The sequence below is a fragment of the Lepeophtheirus salmonis genome, chromosome 6 (genome assembly GCF_016086655.4).
Source record: "Lepeophtheirus salmonis chromosome 6, UVic_Lsal_1.4, whole genome shotgun sequence".
In the NCBI taxonomy this organism is placed as follows: domain Eukaryota; kingdom Metazoa; phylum Arthropoda; class Copepoda; order Siphonostomatoida; family Caligidae; genus Lepeophtheirus; species Lepeophtheirus salmonis.
In genome coordinates, this window is record NC_052136.2 from 24,344,280 (window position 1) to 24,359,246 (window position 14,967).

General features: G+C 31.3%; 2 protein-coding genes across 3 annotated transcripts; one reads left to right on the top strand and one right to left on the bottom strand.

The window, feature by feature from the left end:
- Nucleotides 1-2,381: 2,381 nt before the first annotated feature.
- On the top strand, nucleotides 2,382-3,304 carry ORMDL (Orosomucoid 1-like). Its single transcript, XM_040714648.2, has 2 exons — nucleotides 2,382-2,719; nucleotides 2,803-3,304. The coding sequence occupies exons 1-2, from the start codon at nucleotides 2,519-2,521 to the stop codon at nucleotides 3,064-3,066; spliced, it is 465 nt and encodes a 154-aa protein (XP_040570582.1). The 5' UTR covers nucleotides 2,382-2,518; the 3' UTR covers nucleotides 3,067-3,304.
- A 107-nt stretch (nucleotides 3,305-3,411) lies between these two features.
- On the bottom strand, nucleotides 3,412-6,648 carry LOC121119843 (uncharacterized). 2 transcript variants are annotated; one of them, XM_040714647.2, is made up of 6 exons: nucleotides 6,490-6,648; nucleotides 5,031-6,365; nucleotides 4,686-4,944; nucleotides 4,323-4,623; nucleotides 4,171-4,268; nucleotides 3,412-4,113 (listed from the first exon to the last, which is right to left on the bottom strand). In XM_040714647.2, exons 2-5 carry the CDS (start codon nucleotides 5,316-5,318, stop codon nucleotides 4,202-4,204), a joined length of 915 nt encoding a protein of 304 aa, XP_040570581.1. In that variant the 5' UTR covers nucleotides 5,319-6,365; nucleotides 6,490-6,648; the 3' UTR covers nucleotides 3,412-4,113; nucleotides 4,171-4,201. The 2 variants fall into 2 exon arrangements, with proteins under 2 accessions (XP_040570581.1, XP_040570580.1); XM_040714646.2 differs by having other exon boundaries at nucleotides 4,171-4,623; nucleotides 6,490-6,566.
- Nucleotides 6,649-14,967: the final 8,319 nt, after the last annotated feature.

Below are 14,967 nucleotides of genomic sequence, written 5' to 3' on the forward strand. Positions count from 1 at the left end.
GAAGTTTCAAAAATCATAACTACCCAAACGACGCAATGACTTGAAAATTGATTAATAGTTTACACTTTTGTCCTTATTCTTATTAATAACATATTCATGACTTGATCGCAAATAAAAAATATGTTCAAATAATAGGATAAAAATTCAGTACGCCAAGCTATACAATCAAATTTGGGCAAGAGTTACACCCCGGTTTCAACGACTCTTATCTCTGAAATACATCTAAAACTCAATTTTAAACAAATATACTTGGATGTATATACATTTAGTTCATCATTAAAAATTTGACATATTTATACTATGAAATAGGTCATTAGTTGAGTTCCTTTGTTTTTACTAAATATTAATGAAGTTTAATCTAGGATTTTCCCCCTTCCCAACATTTCACCTAACTGTGCAATTATGGTGTAAATATTGTTCAATATTCTAGTTTAACTATTCAGACTAAATAAATCTATGTCTCAATTAAAAGGACGAATCCCCTGAAATCTCCTCTGACGTCAGTGTTTTCATATGAAGAGGAGCAGATGCAGATAATTTTTTTTTCTTCTTTGCAACCAAATAAGCGAAGATGTGCAAAATGTTAAGATAATTATCTGGAAAATGAAAATGTTGCTCTAAATCAGTGGTTCTCAAACTGTTGGTGTTACGTGAGCTCCCTCTTGTGGTACGTGAAGGAATGTCATAAATAGGTCCAGCATCCCCTATTTATATTCAATTCTATTATACTTAAATAAGAATCCTATTTTATTTTATTAATCCACAGAAAATATGTATATTATATATAATACAAGTTTAAATATAGAACAATAATACCAATATGCTATAAAAGCAACTCTATATAATCTAAATAATGCTCTTGTTGGAAGTGATCCCATTAAGATCCCACTCTGAATTTTAAATATGTTTGAAAACTATACTGATGAATGTTCTACGAACATTAAAACAAAATCAGGGGCGTCATTTTGAAGGCTGTACCAGAGCCCAAACTTTTACTCGAGTTAAAAGTTTAAACTCGACTTATTTGGACAACTACCACTTTGGAGGATCTTGAAAGAAGATGTAAGGACTCATTGTGTGGCACTGTGGTGAGCGTGTCCCTAATGGAGTATCGATAATGGGGGGAGGGCTCCAAAGTGGTAATTTTCTGAAAAATTCAAACTTGTCAAGATCAATTCACTCCTACTCCAATATGCAATAACCATAGAGATAAAATATAAAAGAGTGACGATACTGAGCAATACCAAGGGAAATTCATTTGACGCTGTGACACCAGACAAGAGAAAATTGATAGTTGACCAAACCATTCGAAATCATAGTATTTCTCGCAATAAGATTAAAGGTATAATTTGCATCTAATTATTCATTACATCATATCAACTCACACATCATTATTACAGACGTATATCATTTAAATAAGATATATATATATCAAGTTGAACATGCCGACTTTTGTGGCCTATAATTGTACCTCCAGAGCGGCAACTTCTACGAAATCCTCCAAATATAGGAACAATTCTCAGATAAATGATGACAGGGACTAAGTCTACTGTATTAATTTAATATTTTACTAAAAGCGTATAAATTATATATAATTTTGAAAAACATGAAAATGTTCCAGGGACCAAAGATTGGAGAATACTTACGAATCATATTCTATTTAAGAAACAATAATTATTGATTTTTGAATTGAAGTATAGTCTGAATAATCTCCCAAATCCACTGATAATATTGTGCAATTGCTAAATAAAATTATTTAAAAATTGGAATAAAATATTAATATAATTCATAAAATAATCGGTTCAAAAATATTTTTTATAGCCTATTGAGATATCTAAATTCATATAATTATGCTGTTAAATTAATTATTATTACTACAATAAGCATTTAAAAAAATAAACAATTACAATTCGAATGTTTTGGTTCAATATCTTCTTTTTTGACAGCGTCAAATACTTCTTCACATCAATACTCTATCCAAGGACTACTTCCTCTAGCTTTGTATTTTATCTCTATGACAATAACATGTAATTTTCCTCACTTTGCTTGACTTATCAAAAAGTTGCGATCATTAATTTCAACATTGTGTAAACGTAGTCTCCAATTTCGATATAAAAAGAGAAAATATGACGTACAGGCAAATTTGTAAATATAAATTTGGCTCAAAAATTTACAATTCGCAACAAGAAAAATACAGAATACAAGCTATCATATGTTTTTTGTTTAAATGTTCCTTTGGCTTTTGACAGTCGAGGTTGAGCGAATGGATAAAAAGCTCGTTGTGTTTATTAACAAAATAATATTTGAATTTTGACGTCATATGTAAGGAAATAATATAAAATATTATCTTAAATATCCTTATTTATGATAGCTACAAATATTATTTGTTATTTGTGTTGTAACTGTTGATTCTTCATCTATCTTCTATTCAAGGACTGACTTTGTAGTCCACACCACTTAAAGAAAAGTCTAAGCTTCAAAGCTTGAAACAAATGGAGTATTGATGATATGACCGGAGATGATGCCAGGAGGTCATGGGAATGAAAACCCAAACGTCAATTATATGAATGGTCGGGGATTTTGGTGCTTTTATGTGTCACTGATTGGGATTGTTCATTTAATCCTCCTTAGTATTCCATTGGACTCCTTCACTGTTCCGTGGGTATGGACGTTCACGAATATTCTACATAATGGAATCTCATTTTGTTTCCTTCATTGGGTAGTTAATAATTTTATTATTATTTGAATCTATTACTATCTCATTTGATGGCCAATTAATCTATTCATTATGTTTAATTTCAGACCAAATCTCACCCTTGGCTCACAAATGATCAAGGCAGTTGTCGACGACTCACTCATTGGGAGCAGATCGATCACGGCCTCCAATACACTCCCACAAGGAAATTTTTAACCATTATCCCAATCATTTTATTCATTCTTACATCGGCATATACCCATTACGAACCAAAGCATTTTAGTATCAATTTCATTAGTCTAGCATTGGTTGTCATACCAAAGCATCCTTTTTTTCATAAAAGAAGACTCTTTGGTATTAACAAATACTGAATGATGATTTATATAATGTTTAAGATTGATACAAACTTATTTAATTTTTTGTACAAATTTGTTTTTTTGTGATATATTTAGTTAGATTTTTTTTTCTTTTTGTTATTCGTCACCTTCTACTACTATAAGGGTTGAAAATATTTTTTTGTGTGTAAGTTACTATTAGAAGTCTGAATTCATGAATATTTTAAATACAAGTTAGAATATGCTCAACAAAGCAATCTTTCCAATCAATCAATTTAATAGTAGTAATAATTAATTGAAAAATGAGCTTTATCGAAGTTTCGCAGTATAGCATTTATATTAATTCATGTATTATATTGGAAATTGGGTATGCTCAAAAAATGAATATATATAAAATAGTCTTTATTCGTGAATAATACTTAAATGCACGGGACATTACTTATTTATCATAATCTGTAAATGCGATAATACTTCCATTAAGATGCATTGACTTGTTCAGTCGATTTGATCCTTTTTAAAGCTACTATAACAACATCAGTATCAAAATCTGGCTTCATTATAGATTCCTTCACCAGTGCTTCATGAACAGTAATCATAGAAGATTCTGCCCACCGTTTTGGTGAAAATAAATTCGTATTGTAGTGACCCCCTCCAATATCTTCATTTATTAGATAACTAATTGTACCAAAAACTTCAAAAAAATCACCCAAAAACAAATTCCGTCCATCTCGAAATTCCTTGTCTAAATTGAGAGAGTATAGATTTAAATCCTTTTTGTCTCTTTGAACTTTAATAGAGCGATCAATTTCCACAAACAAATACTTGATATCATTATTCATCAATGCTGGCGTAACTGTATTACTGACTCCACAAACACATCTTTGAGTAAAAAGATAGTTCTTTAGAAAATCTTGGAATGTACCCTTAGGAGTCTCAGATCCATCTAGTCGTATAACATACTCCTTTGTTTTCGTAACTGAGTATCTGAAACAGGACTTGCATTCAAACTTGGACTCAAGAGATAATTGGAATGCCTTATTAGAGGATCGCTCTGCTTCAATTTGTCTTTCAGATAAAGGATAGCTGTAAAATAATCGTAATCATTATAATTTTATAATGATTTTATTATAAACTAAATACTTATGGACAATTTCTCTGTCTTTTTTCAGTGTTAAATGAGCCCAAAACTAGCCTTAAAAAAATCTCCCACGTCAACTGGAAGTGAGTATAGCCCAAAACTATAATAATTATTTATCAAATTATTCGGGAAAAAAGTACGTTTCTTTAAATACGAGATTAAGAAGTTGAGGATAATACATGGAGCCGCTTGGCACGTTTCAAAACTATGCTTGCTACACTTATTTGAGTAGCTCAGTGATGACAATCTCTCAAACAAATCCGTGCGAGTTAATAGCTGTAATACGGAAAAGGCAAAACAATCTGAACCATTCTCGTTCTTCAGACCCGTGACTTCTCTAATAGAAAAATCATCTAATTGTTGCTTACGATTTGGAGCTCGTTTACGCATTTGACGTAATTCCAAGGGTAGAGTGACTTTGTGCTTAGATATCAGATGTGACTTGAAATCACTTACTGCGAACAAATATGTGAGATTAAGAATGTGAGGACTTTATTCAATATTTTAATCATTGTACCTTCAGAGGAGCTGCATTCTATACATGAAAGATTGGCATCAAGGTTATTTATGATAATTTCGTGACATTTTTGTAGATGACTTAAAAGATTTTGAGAACTTTCAAAAATAGGACTATTTCCGCAACACAGATAACACAATTTGTCACTATGACATTCCACAATATGAAATCGGATATGACTAGAAGGACCCATCAGAAAGCATAGTTTACATTGATCGAAGTTGTGAACTGTAAACATGTGCCTTTCTCGTTCATGAACCTTTTAAGGAGAAAGGGATGAACATACCAATAGATTATAATTTTGAATAAAAAATATGTAAATCTCTCCCTATACTAAATACTAACCTCCATAAAAATAAGAGTGCATTTGAAACATTGAATGACTTTCTGCCTTTTATTGGACTCTTTTCGTCTTTTTGCATTGTTCTCAATGATCCCAGTATGAATATTTCTATAGTGTTCGTTGTAAGCGCCTTGAGATGGAAAGACATCTGACCATCCCTTGTCATCCAAACAGAACATACATAAATGAGTGGAAGGATGCTTAAGCAAAATATGTCGCTTTAAATCCTTTTTTCCCCATCCTGGATCACTTGTATCACAAACGGGACACGCTCCAATGCTTTGGCTCATTAGTTAGTAAATTAGTACTTATTGATTAATAGTTAAGTTAAAGAAGTCCAGTCTACGGATCATTCGGCTACGCGACTCATTCTTAGTAATAAACATCGTATTTTTCTTTCAGCTGTTTTGATTTATTTTTGTATTTAGGATTTGAAGCAGCTGAGGCAACGTACGTACATATAGAGCATTTTCACTGACGTCATAAATTGCGTCATAATTGTAGGTGAAGTCTTCTTCGGGGATTAAAGTTGATATTTTACTACATAAAATGCACAAATTTCCAATAAATGTTGAATCAACTTCATCAAATGACATAATGAATAAAAAAAAAGAGTTAACACTTACATTGAAAACTACTTGATACCAATGATAAATGGTGATATTTGACGTAAATCAAAGAGATATGTAATGAAAATCACTAAAAATGGCTAGATTTGTAGAATTTTTTGTTTTGATTGATTAGGTATTAGAATAATAGGATAGTTAAATAAAAAAATCATACTCTTTCCATCATAATTGTTAATTTTATCTACAACACGAAAATAATATTGTATAAGGATGTAATAACGTATTTTGAATGCATTTTAGGGTCATATCTTTATTAATAATATTAATAAAGCAATATTTTTCTTTTTGTCTGTCTGAATGTATGAAAAGGAGTCGCCGGGTACACTGTATATAGTGCACCATAATGTATTTAATAAACATATTTTGATCTAAGCAATAACAATTTAATCTTAGTAATGAAATATTACTAGGCGTGTGCATATACAACAAGCTTTTGCTGATGGTCTCTTTTTTATATAATAATTTATGTGCATTTTTAGTATATGCTAAGATTTGAATTAAATATATACGCTGGTATGTTAAAATGAATTTTGTTTGTTTTTATTAGTGGGCGCTCTAAAAGATTAAAGTACACATCAGTCACTACCAGGCTTGTACCCGTTCACTATTTTCCGTTCAATCGTTCATTTTGTAAAAACTTTCCGTTCGCCGTTCATTTTTGAATTTTTATTTTTTCATTTTAGGTTTATCTTGTATAAAAAGTCCATTCTAAAAAAATACTCATTAATATAAAAAAACCCTTTTTGTTACGTAATACATAAAAATAAGCCTCAAGGGCATAGCTTACTAAAAGCAAATCAGGCAATAGTAGGTGTTTTAAAATGATACTCACAAATTTGATAAAATGGTGTCCAATTTCTTCGAATTGTTTTTTTTTTAATATCCTCATATCCTCAGAGGCAGTACTTTTATTCAAGGCAACCTCCAATTTTTCTTTTACAGACTCCCTCCTTTAAAAAATAGCTTAACCGAGAAAAATTTTTTCTGAGTTACCTAATTTAATGGAAAGTTTGACCCGTGACATAGACAATATAGTCAAATGGAAAGTGTGCCGTTCATTCAGGGGTACCATAATGAATGTGAAGAGAAAAAAAAATGTGACCCCGAACTTAGCCCAACTTTCGGGCCGAGGTTAATTTTTCCAAAATTATGGTGGGCCAAGTTGCACCCATAAAACTAAGGTCTGGTCGATCTTTAATTGTCAGGCCAATTCGGATTTCATTTTTACTATTATTTTCTGGCTGAATTTTTTTGTAGAGGTCTCTGATTGGTTTTAATTGACTTGCTAATTTTTTCAAAAGGTTTTTAATTCCTCCTGTGAGTTTATCTCTGATAAACCCACAGTGTTCTTAGTTAGTTTGTATATAGTGTTAACCTCTCCTGACAGGTGGGTTCAGTTTTTATTATTATTGTTTATTGTTAGATATATTAATGCAAGATTTTGGGGTGGGCGGGAGATGGGTATTTGCCGTGTGAGCCGTCCCGAATAATTTGCCTATATTTTCAGCTTCAACCCGACCTGATAATAACTGAATTTCTTAATATGAAAATAATAAGTGCGGATCAACGGTTTAAACTATACTTATATTCGTGCAGTTGTAGTATTTTTATTTTCTTACACTTATCTACAGTTTTCTTTTTGTACATAGTTCAATCTTATATTTTCCATTGTCATGAATGTCTAAGGCAATTAATATATTCACCTCTGTGTAACAGTTTAATATTGAATATACATATTATTGGCTAATATTTTGCATACTGCGCCTAATTGATTTGGATTGGCCCGGTTCGATGATCACAATACCATATATGTGAAATTGAAATACATGAAGCAAGATTAGGGAGAAGTGTCGAACGTCATCAATTCCCTTTATTTTATTTTAATGTAGACAAATTCTTAATATTTCATCCAATTTAATTTTTTTTTCAATCAATTGCTTCGTTAAATTGTAGCATTTGCTGGAAAATAAGCCATCTCAAGATAGTCTTCAAAATTAAAAATGAGGTGTAGTCAATTTACAGTATTATAAAGGTGTGTTATTCAAGACTTTTATAATTTGACAGAAGTAAGCATCCTATTTTAGTGATGTCACATATGTGTGGAAATCGCTAGCCCGTACTTGTATTTTACTCTAAGATTACAAGGAATCTAACTCAAAATGTAAAATTTTCTACTTGCAAACTCGGCCTGGCACTATATAAAGCGGGAATTATATTTTATTTTCATACTGTACCCTTTTAGGTATGAAAAATAAAAAAATAGGTGAGCATCTATCTACGTTTATGAATATAATACGGTAGACAACTATTACTATTAGTTGTAAGTTTGAACAACTGCATCTAAGCATTTGTGAATATTATTCAATTTTCTTTGGATAGGGGATATACACCATTATCTTAATATTAGGCATAGTTTTATAATAAAAAACGATCATTATATCGAAGTAGAGGTGTGTTATATATTTTGTAAAACACATAATCACTTAACAGCTCCGAATAACCTTAGAGACAAGGTAGGTCAGTCATCATTTTTTTAACCTCGCCAGGCAGATATGACGTCAAGTCGATAAATAAAAGCGCTCCATAGCTGAATAAATCATAATATAGCCAGCTATGAAGCGCTTTTATTTATCAACTTGACGTCATATCTACCCGACGAAGCTTCTTGATCTTCTTAGGAACCCTTTTTGGTTCCTCAAACACGGGTAAATATCACAATTTAGCAAACTATTGCACATATTTGATATTAGGATATATCTCTTACACCTATTGACTATTGATATTATTAATAATTATAATTATTATTAACCGTGTTTGAGGACCCAAAGAGTGTTCTTAAGAAGACCAGGAAGCTTCCGAAACAAATTTTCTAGCGAATCCTCATTGCGTCGAGACGTTATTATAAATTTTACCTCATATTAGAGGGAGCAGGGAGACACATGAGTTTTTTCTGTCGCAGAAACTTATAAGCCATCAGAGAAATAAACTTAAAATAAGTAAAATTATCATCAATAAAATGCTTGCCACAAATTCTTGATGTCTTTGGTTTAAACGACTTTTTCAATTCGCACAAATCAATCCAAGTCTGTCTAAGGTAATGATTGGATGGGAATAAATTGTAGGAAGTATCAATTGGATTTGGACAATTAAGGATGGCATAAGATTTTGTGGAGTATTTAAGTCTTTCCGTAAATTGATCAGATTTAGAATCATGAATTATATCTTCAGTCTCCAGGATATTTTTTGATAAGTTTGAGGGACTCATTATCACAATGTATACTTTACTATTTATTATGTTTGTATATTTAATATTATAATCAAAGAGTGAAATTTGCCATGAGAAATTATATAAGTCAAGATGATTGTTTATGTTTATAAGATTTAGATATTTTATCTATATGACGTCACAGAATCGGGCTTGTTTATCAATAAAAAAATTATGAAAATAGCGTCTCTGACCTACCCTTGTCTTTAAGTATCTTGCGAGTAACTATTTATATGTAATAGGAGAGTATAATATGTTTTGCAGACTAAAATATCGAGAAAAGAGAAGCAAATTATCTTTACCAGTCAAGAATCATGTTCCACTTATTTTCAATGTGAAGTCACTCATTAGTAATAAAGCAATCAGACGTGAGCTTGAATGCCCAGCTTATATAATTATCCGTGTAGACCGTATATCATGAAGTCCAACTTATAAATGGAATTGATATAAATATGATAGGGATGAGTATTTTCTGCGTTATATACATCCAGGACACTCAAGGACTCTTTTTAATGGAATAGTTTTCTTAGAGTAGGAGATGAAGCAGAGTTGACTTTTAATAATTTTATGGAACTCCTTAGTTCTTATATGTAGAAGTATACGATGATTCGTGGAAGATCTGAAGGAATTTATGTAAATGGAAAATTATTAACGAGATCAGAAGTCAGTAGCCACAAGTCGCCTTGATATGAAGAGGTACCTGCACATTGCACCGAGTGAAACACTTGTTCATGGGATCTCGCCTTAAGTGTCGAGATCCCTTGACAAGACCATTACATTGAAGAGATTGAAATCATCTACAACCTTGATAAATTCTCAATTCACGCTGTTATATTAATTATAATTATTTTAATTTTTGAGTGAATACAACATATGTGACGTCACTCAGCTCAGCCAATCAGAATGCAGACGCTAACCGACACACCTATATAATATGATAATAGTAGTATATTGTCCTACTATTTGTTCATCCATTTGGATTTTTTTTTTTTTTTTTGGGGGGTTAATTCTTGAAATGAGCAAATTCAACTTTAGCCCAACTTTTCAGTTGCAAAATGATTTTTTTAAGCACTCTGAAAAAAAAGAAGATTTTTTACTTATATAGTCATTTAGAAAACTGACTTTTTTAACGACATTCTCTATTCGCAAAGGGATTCAGAAGTTTCAATTTTAAAGTAGTGTTGTTGAACTTCGTAAGTTTCAATTTTAAAGTTATGTTGTTGAATTTAAAATGTGTCATTAAAGTTCCTTTTTTCAAGTATTTTTTAAGAATATAATTGTAGCCAAGAAATACTTCGGATACTTTGAGTAATAAGGATCGTTAAAAAAAAGTAATTTCCAAAATGGCTAAAGAAGTAAACAAACACCCTCTGAAGACTGAAACTTTAAAAACATAATTTTTTGTTATAATAGAACAGAAAATCGAATTAATAGGTTATGCTAAAAATTGGATACCCTAGTTCACACGCTAAAATAAAAATTTAGAAAAGGTGACCTTTTTTGTGACCTTAAAACTGTACATATAAACTTAAAATGTTATATAACGATTGTTTTAAGCACAAAAATGCATTAATGATCTCGACATTCGCGAGTTTCTTTTTATTACTTTGAAAAAATATTTAAAGAATACGTATTCATGTGTGAAAATATAAATTATTTTTTTTTTTTGTTTTTTTCAGAGCGCATAAAAATCATTATGTATCCAAAAAGTTGGGCTAAAATTGTATTTGATTTTAACATCCCCCCCCCATTTTGATATCCAGTAGTACACTAATTTCCCTAATATTTAAGAAAAAAAGGTGTAATTATCATAAAACTTGGTTGTTTAGGCCCCCAAAATGGACAGTATCAAAATATTATGAACTCAAAAAAAGGGATTAGGTGCATTGTTGTTTTTTCGAAATGGAATATTACAAAAAAAAGTTCAAATAAATGTGACGTATTTCCTTATATGGACTCAGATCAAGGGTATTCATATCACAGGTTTCCGAAGCTACAAAATCTACCAGATAAATGTATCAAGGCTTGTCGTAGAGGAGACACATTGACAAAAAATAGACAGAAGAAGACATTCAAAGATCATTGATTTTAAGGTCCCTCTCAAGGGGAAAAGCCTATAACTATCTTCAAAAAAATTGTTTTCTCCCTTTGCCCGTGTTGTCAACTTTAAGAAAGTGGCTTTCAAAGTTAAAATGTCCATTGGAGTTTAACACAAACTTCTTGATATTTTACAGAAAAAGTGGAATGTAAATTGAACAGATTATTAAAATTAATAAACAAATAATTATGAAACGTATTTTTACAGAGTTTTCCAAAACGAATGATCTATTGAAATATCTGGGAGTTTTATCTTTCGATGAAATGAACATCAAACGAAGCACCGATTATTCACACTCTTTCAGTCAACTATTTGGCCCGAACATGAAGGTTCAGGTGGCAATGTTACGTGGACTTTGTGATCCATGGAAAATGCCAGCATATTTTGACTTTGACGTTCCCATGTCTATCAAAAATGTATATGACCTAATAAAAGAGATGGAAATAAGAAGAATATCTGTTGTGACAGTTGTTTCAGATATGGGTCCGTTAAATATCAAATTACGAAGTGCACTTGGTATTAATGAAAATTCTCCAAATTTTTGGAATCCTTCTAATACATAAGAAAAAATATATTTCTTCCATGATGTACTTCATTTGATTAAACTTATAAGAAACCATTCCTAGATAAAGGGTACCTTCTACCTTATGGATCCACGATAAAAAAAGAAGATTTTCTTCAATTGATGACTAGATGTTGCCAGGAATTATAAATTGTGCACAAGATTAAAGATCTCCACTTGGAGTGTCACTGTAGTCAAAGACAGCGTTTTGTTTGGCAACACAAATGTTAAGCCATACAACAGCCTCAGCATTCAAGTATTTATTTGCAGAAAACAAGTCACGATCTCAGCTTATTGAAATTATAGACTCATGTTTCGATGTCTTTAACGGTCAAAAGCATTTTGATACTAAGAAAAACTCTTGTGGATTTGGGATCCAGTTCAATGAGCAAAAGGAGGTCCTTGAAAAGATGAAATAAATGATCAAGAATATGAGATCGATTGGGAAAGGACGGATGCTAATGCCCTTCCAGCAAGGGATTTTAATTTCTATTTCATCTTTAAATAACATGTTTCAAGATTTGAAAGAAAAATTTAACATAAAATATGTAGTAACATCTATATTAAAGCAGAACTGCTTAGGAAACCTCTTAATACGTTTAAGGGCCCTTGGAGTTGCTAACGACAACCCCCGACCAGTGTGGACTGTATCAATAGACTAGGATTAGTCATTCTTGATCAGGCCGACAAAATCAATATGAAATCTTCAGCAGTTTGAATGGAAACTATTGAGTCAAATAATTTACTTAGATTTCTCGTGAATGATCTGGAACCCGAGACATACGAGTCAAGGATTAATGAGGAGGAATATGGGGATGTTTTTTTTAGGAAATAAACTAGCTTTGCACTTAGATTTTGAATATGAAACATCATCATTTTCCTCCTCTTTGGAGTACCGAAGTACAGATTTCTATTATATTCCATGGATATCAACCTTGTCAAGTTGAGGCCTAACTAAGCCAACAGAGTACTTTCTAAACAAATAAGAAAGTTTGAAACGATCTTATAAACCTTTAATTGTCCGGAAATATCAGGCCAGCCTCAAGTTATTCAATCTTTTATATCTGTATTTCAAACGTCAACTCCCCACTTTCCTCTTTACGTCATTAAAAAGGTTGCTCAATTAAGGACATTCATAAGAATTAAGGAGTTACATGTAAAAATTAATGTTTTAAAAAACTACGGAAATCGCAGGAAAATTCAGAAAGTTGTCACATAATTTATAGTTTTACGAAAATGTTTGTTTATTAAATTAAAAATCATATAAAACCTTCTGAAAAAGAGTTTCTTTAGTTATTGAATAAAATTTATTATATAAAAAATATGACATTAATTAATATTATAATTTGAAGGTTTTAATAAGGATATTTATTCTATAATGGCATTGAGCAACAATTAGGCTATTCCAATATAATTTGATAATCTGTACACACCTAGTGAAGAAAGTTTGGGAAAAAAATAATTCATTTTACCCTTTTTTCTCAATGGTCAATCGCAATTTCACATTATAATGACGTCATCAGTTGTACCAGTCGGCAAACTCCCTTGATACGCCTGGAAAGTTCTGAAGAACATACCTTCTATTCTATATACCTTGTTATACACTATTTTGTAACTTGTAAGAGTGACATATCCATTTCCAGAATTTCTCGTGAATTAGATTCTTTGAGTTTCTAAACCACATTTCATGGACTCATATTTCTCATAGCGTAACTTTCTCGAAAACTTTAGATATGTTGATAATGTTATGTCTCATAGTGACACCGAAGATTGTATTAATTCAAAATTGCAACACTTTCGCCGCATATTACGCAACTAACTTTCTATAAGGAATTACTTTACTCTCCACTTTTCATTGAAAACACGACACTCGACGTCAATTTTTCTTTTTTTCAGTAACCATAATGAAGGGTGAAGAAAAAGGGATCCGAAGAAGAAAGAATGAGAAAGTTGCATAATTGTGGGATACCCAAATAAAGATGGAGGAAATTAATCTTCTCCTGTAGGTTCTACGTGTAGTTGTACATTGAATATATATTACTAGAAATGTATGGAACAGGACACAAGTACTCTATAGTTGTTTACAAGATAATACGCATAAAATACACTACAACAATAATAAATTTAAGACACAGGAACTTCTAGTATTCTAAACATAATATTCAAATGGAAATTTTATCACAAAGTTTCGTGTTTCATCCGTTTTATCAATCAAATTCAAATACAGTCGGTGGAATGGATGAACTTACATCGTAGGCCTTATCTGCCTCCAGGCCGTTGTTTGCTGACCCCTGCACTGGATAGTGGTCTCAATAGTTTTTGATCCACCTTAGAAACCACCTGTCAAACTGCACAAGATAAAAATTCATCTATAAAATTGAATTAATAAGCTATTTACTTCTAATCATTTCAAGTTTCTCGTCCGTAATTGATTGAAAAATAAATTGTACAAATCTAGGCAAATTTAGGGATTTAGAGTGCATATTGTTCTGATTAGATTATAATATCAGAGTTAATTATTAGCATCATGTAGTATTTAGTGCAAGTGTTGGCTCTTTTTTATTCATAAAGCCATTTGATGGAGTTTTATGAAGGCTTATTGGAAATGTGAAAATTTATATTGTAAAATTATCAATTTGGAGCCCCAAAGATGACACTTCCCTCAATTACAATGCAATCTGTGACCTCAGGGAAAATGCTCTATATTGACTGATGGAAATCCGGGGTATTTTTTAGCTCATCCGTTTTATTGGGAATTGGTAATCTAGATGAAGATGAATTTTCTTTCCCTCAGCTTCTGTAATTTTTATTAACTCCTGAGTAGTAAACTTCCTTTTATACAACATTCAAAACCTGATAAAACCTTTGAGTGTGCTCATAAAAGACGGAGCGAGAAAACCCCTTGTGGAATTATTGAGGAGTTATAATTGTAAGTCCTTGTTGTACTCAGAGTAGAATTGAGGATCGACATCCGAGTAATTCTTCCCAATGTCCTTATTTATTCCTTTTCCTCCTCTTCACAGCTGATTGTAGTGAATCTAATCAAATGATCTCCAAAACATCCTTCAAATTTTCGAGATTACCATGTTGATTTTTGGTTTCTTATTTTTATTATGCCTAAAATACACACCATTTTCATCACAGCATATATTCAAGAAAGAGCCAGGGCCGTGACTAAGATTTTTCTTTTTGGGTTGACTAGCTAGAGATTACATTTTTATTTATTTAATTTTGAATCTTTATTATTATTTTTTTTTTTTTTTTGTGAAAGACAAAAATTTAATGTTTAGTAAAGACTATTTTTTTTTTTTTTTTTAATATTTATGTATTTTATTATTATTACACCCCTCTGTAGTCATTATAGGTCTGGAAGCACATTTAAAAA

Bases quoted from the DNA above. Each gene is read 5' to 3' on its own strand.
- LOC121119843 (XM_040714646.2), bottom strand. From the start codon at position 5,318: ATGAGCCAAAGCATTGGAGCGTGTCCCGTTTGTGATACAAGTGATCCA. The intron at 4,945-5,030 runs GTTAGTATTTAG...TCTCCTTAAAAG, and splicing joins GCACTCTTATTTTTATGGAG to GTTCATGAACGAGAAAGGCA. The intron at 4,624-4,685 runs GTACAATGATTA...ATTTGTTCGCAG, and splicing joins AGAATGCAGCTCCTCTGAAG to TAAGTGATTTCAAGTCACAT.
- ORMDL (XM_040714648.2), top strand. From the start codon at position 2,519: ATGATGCCAGGAGGTCATGGGAATGAAAACCCAAACGTCAATTATATG. The intron at 2,720-2,802 runs GTAGTTAATAAT...GTTTAATTTCAG, and splicing joins CATTTTGTTTCCTTCATTGG to ACCAAATCTCACCCTTGGCT.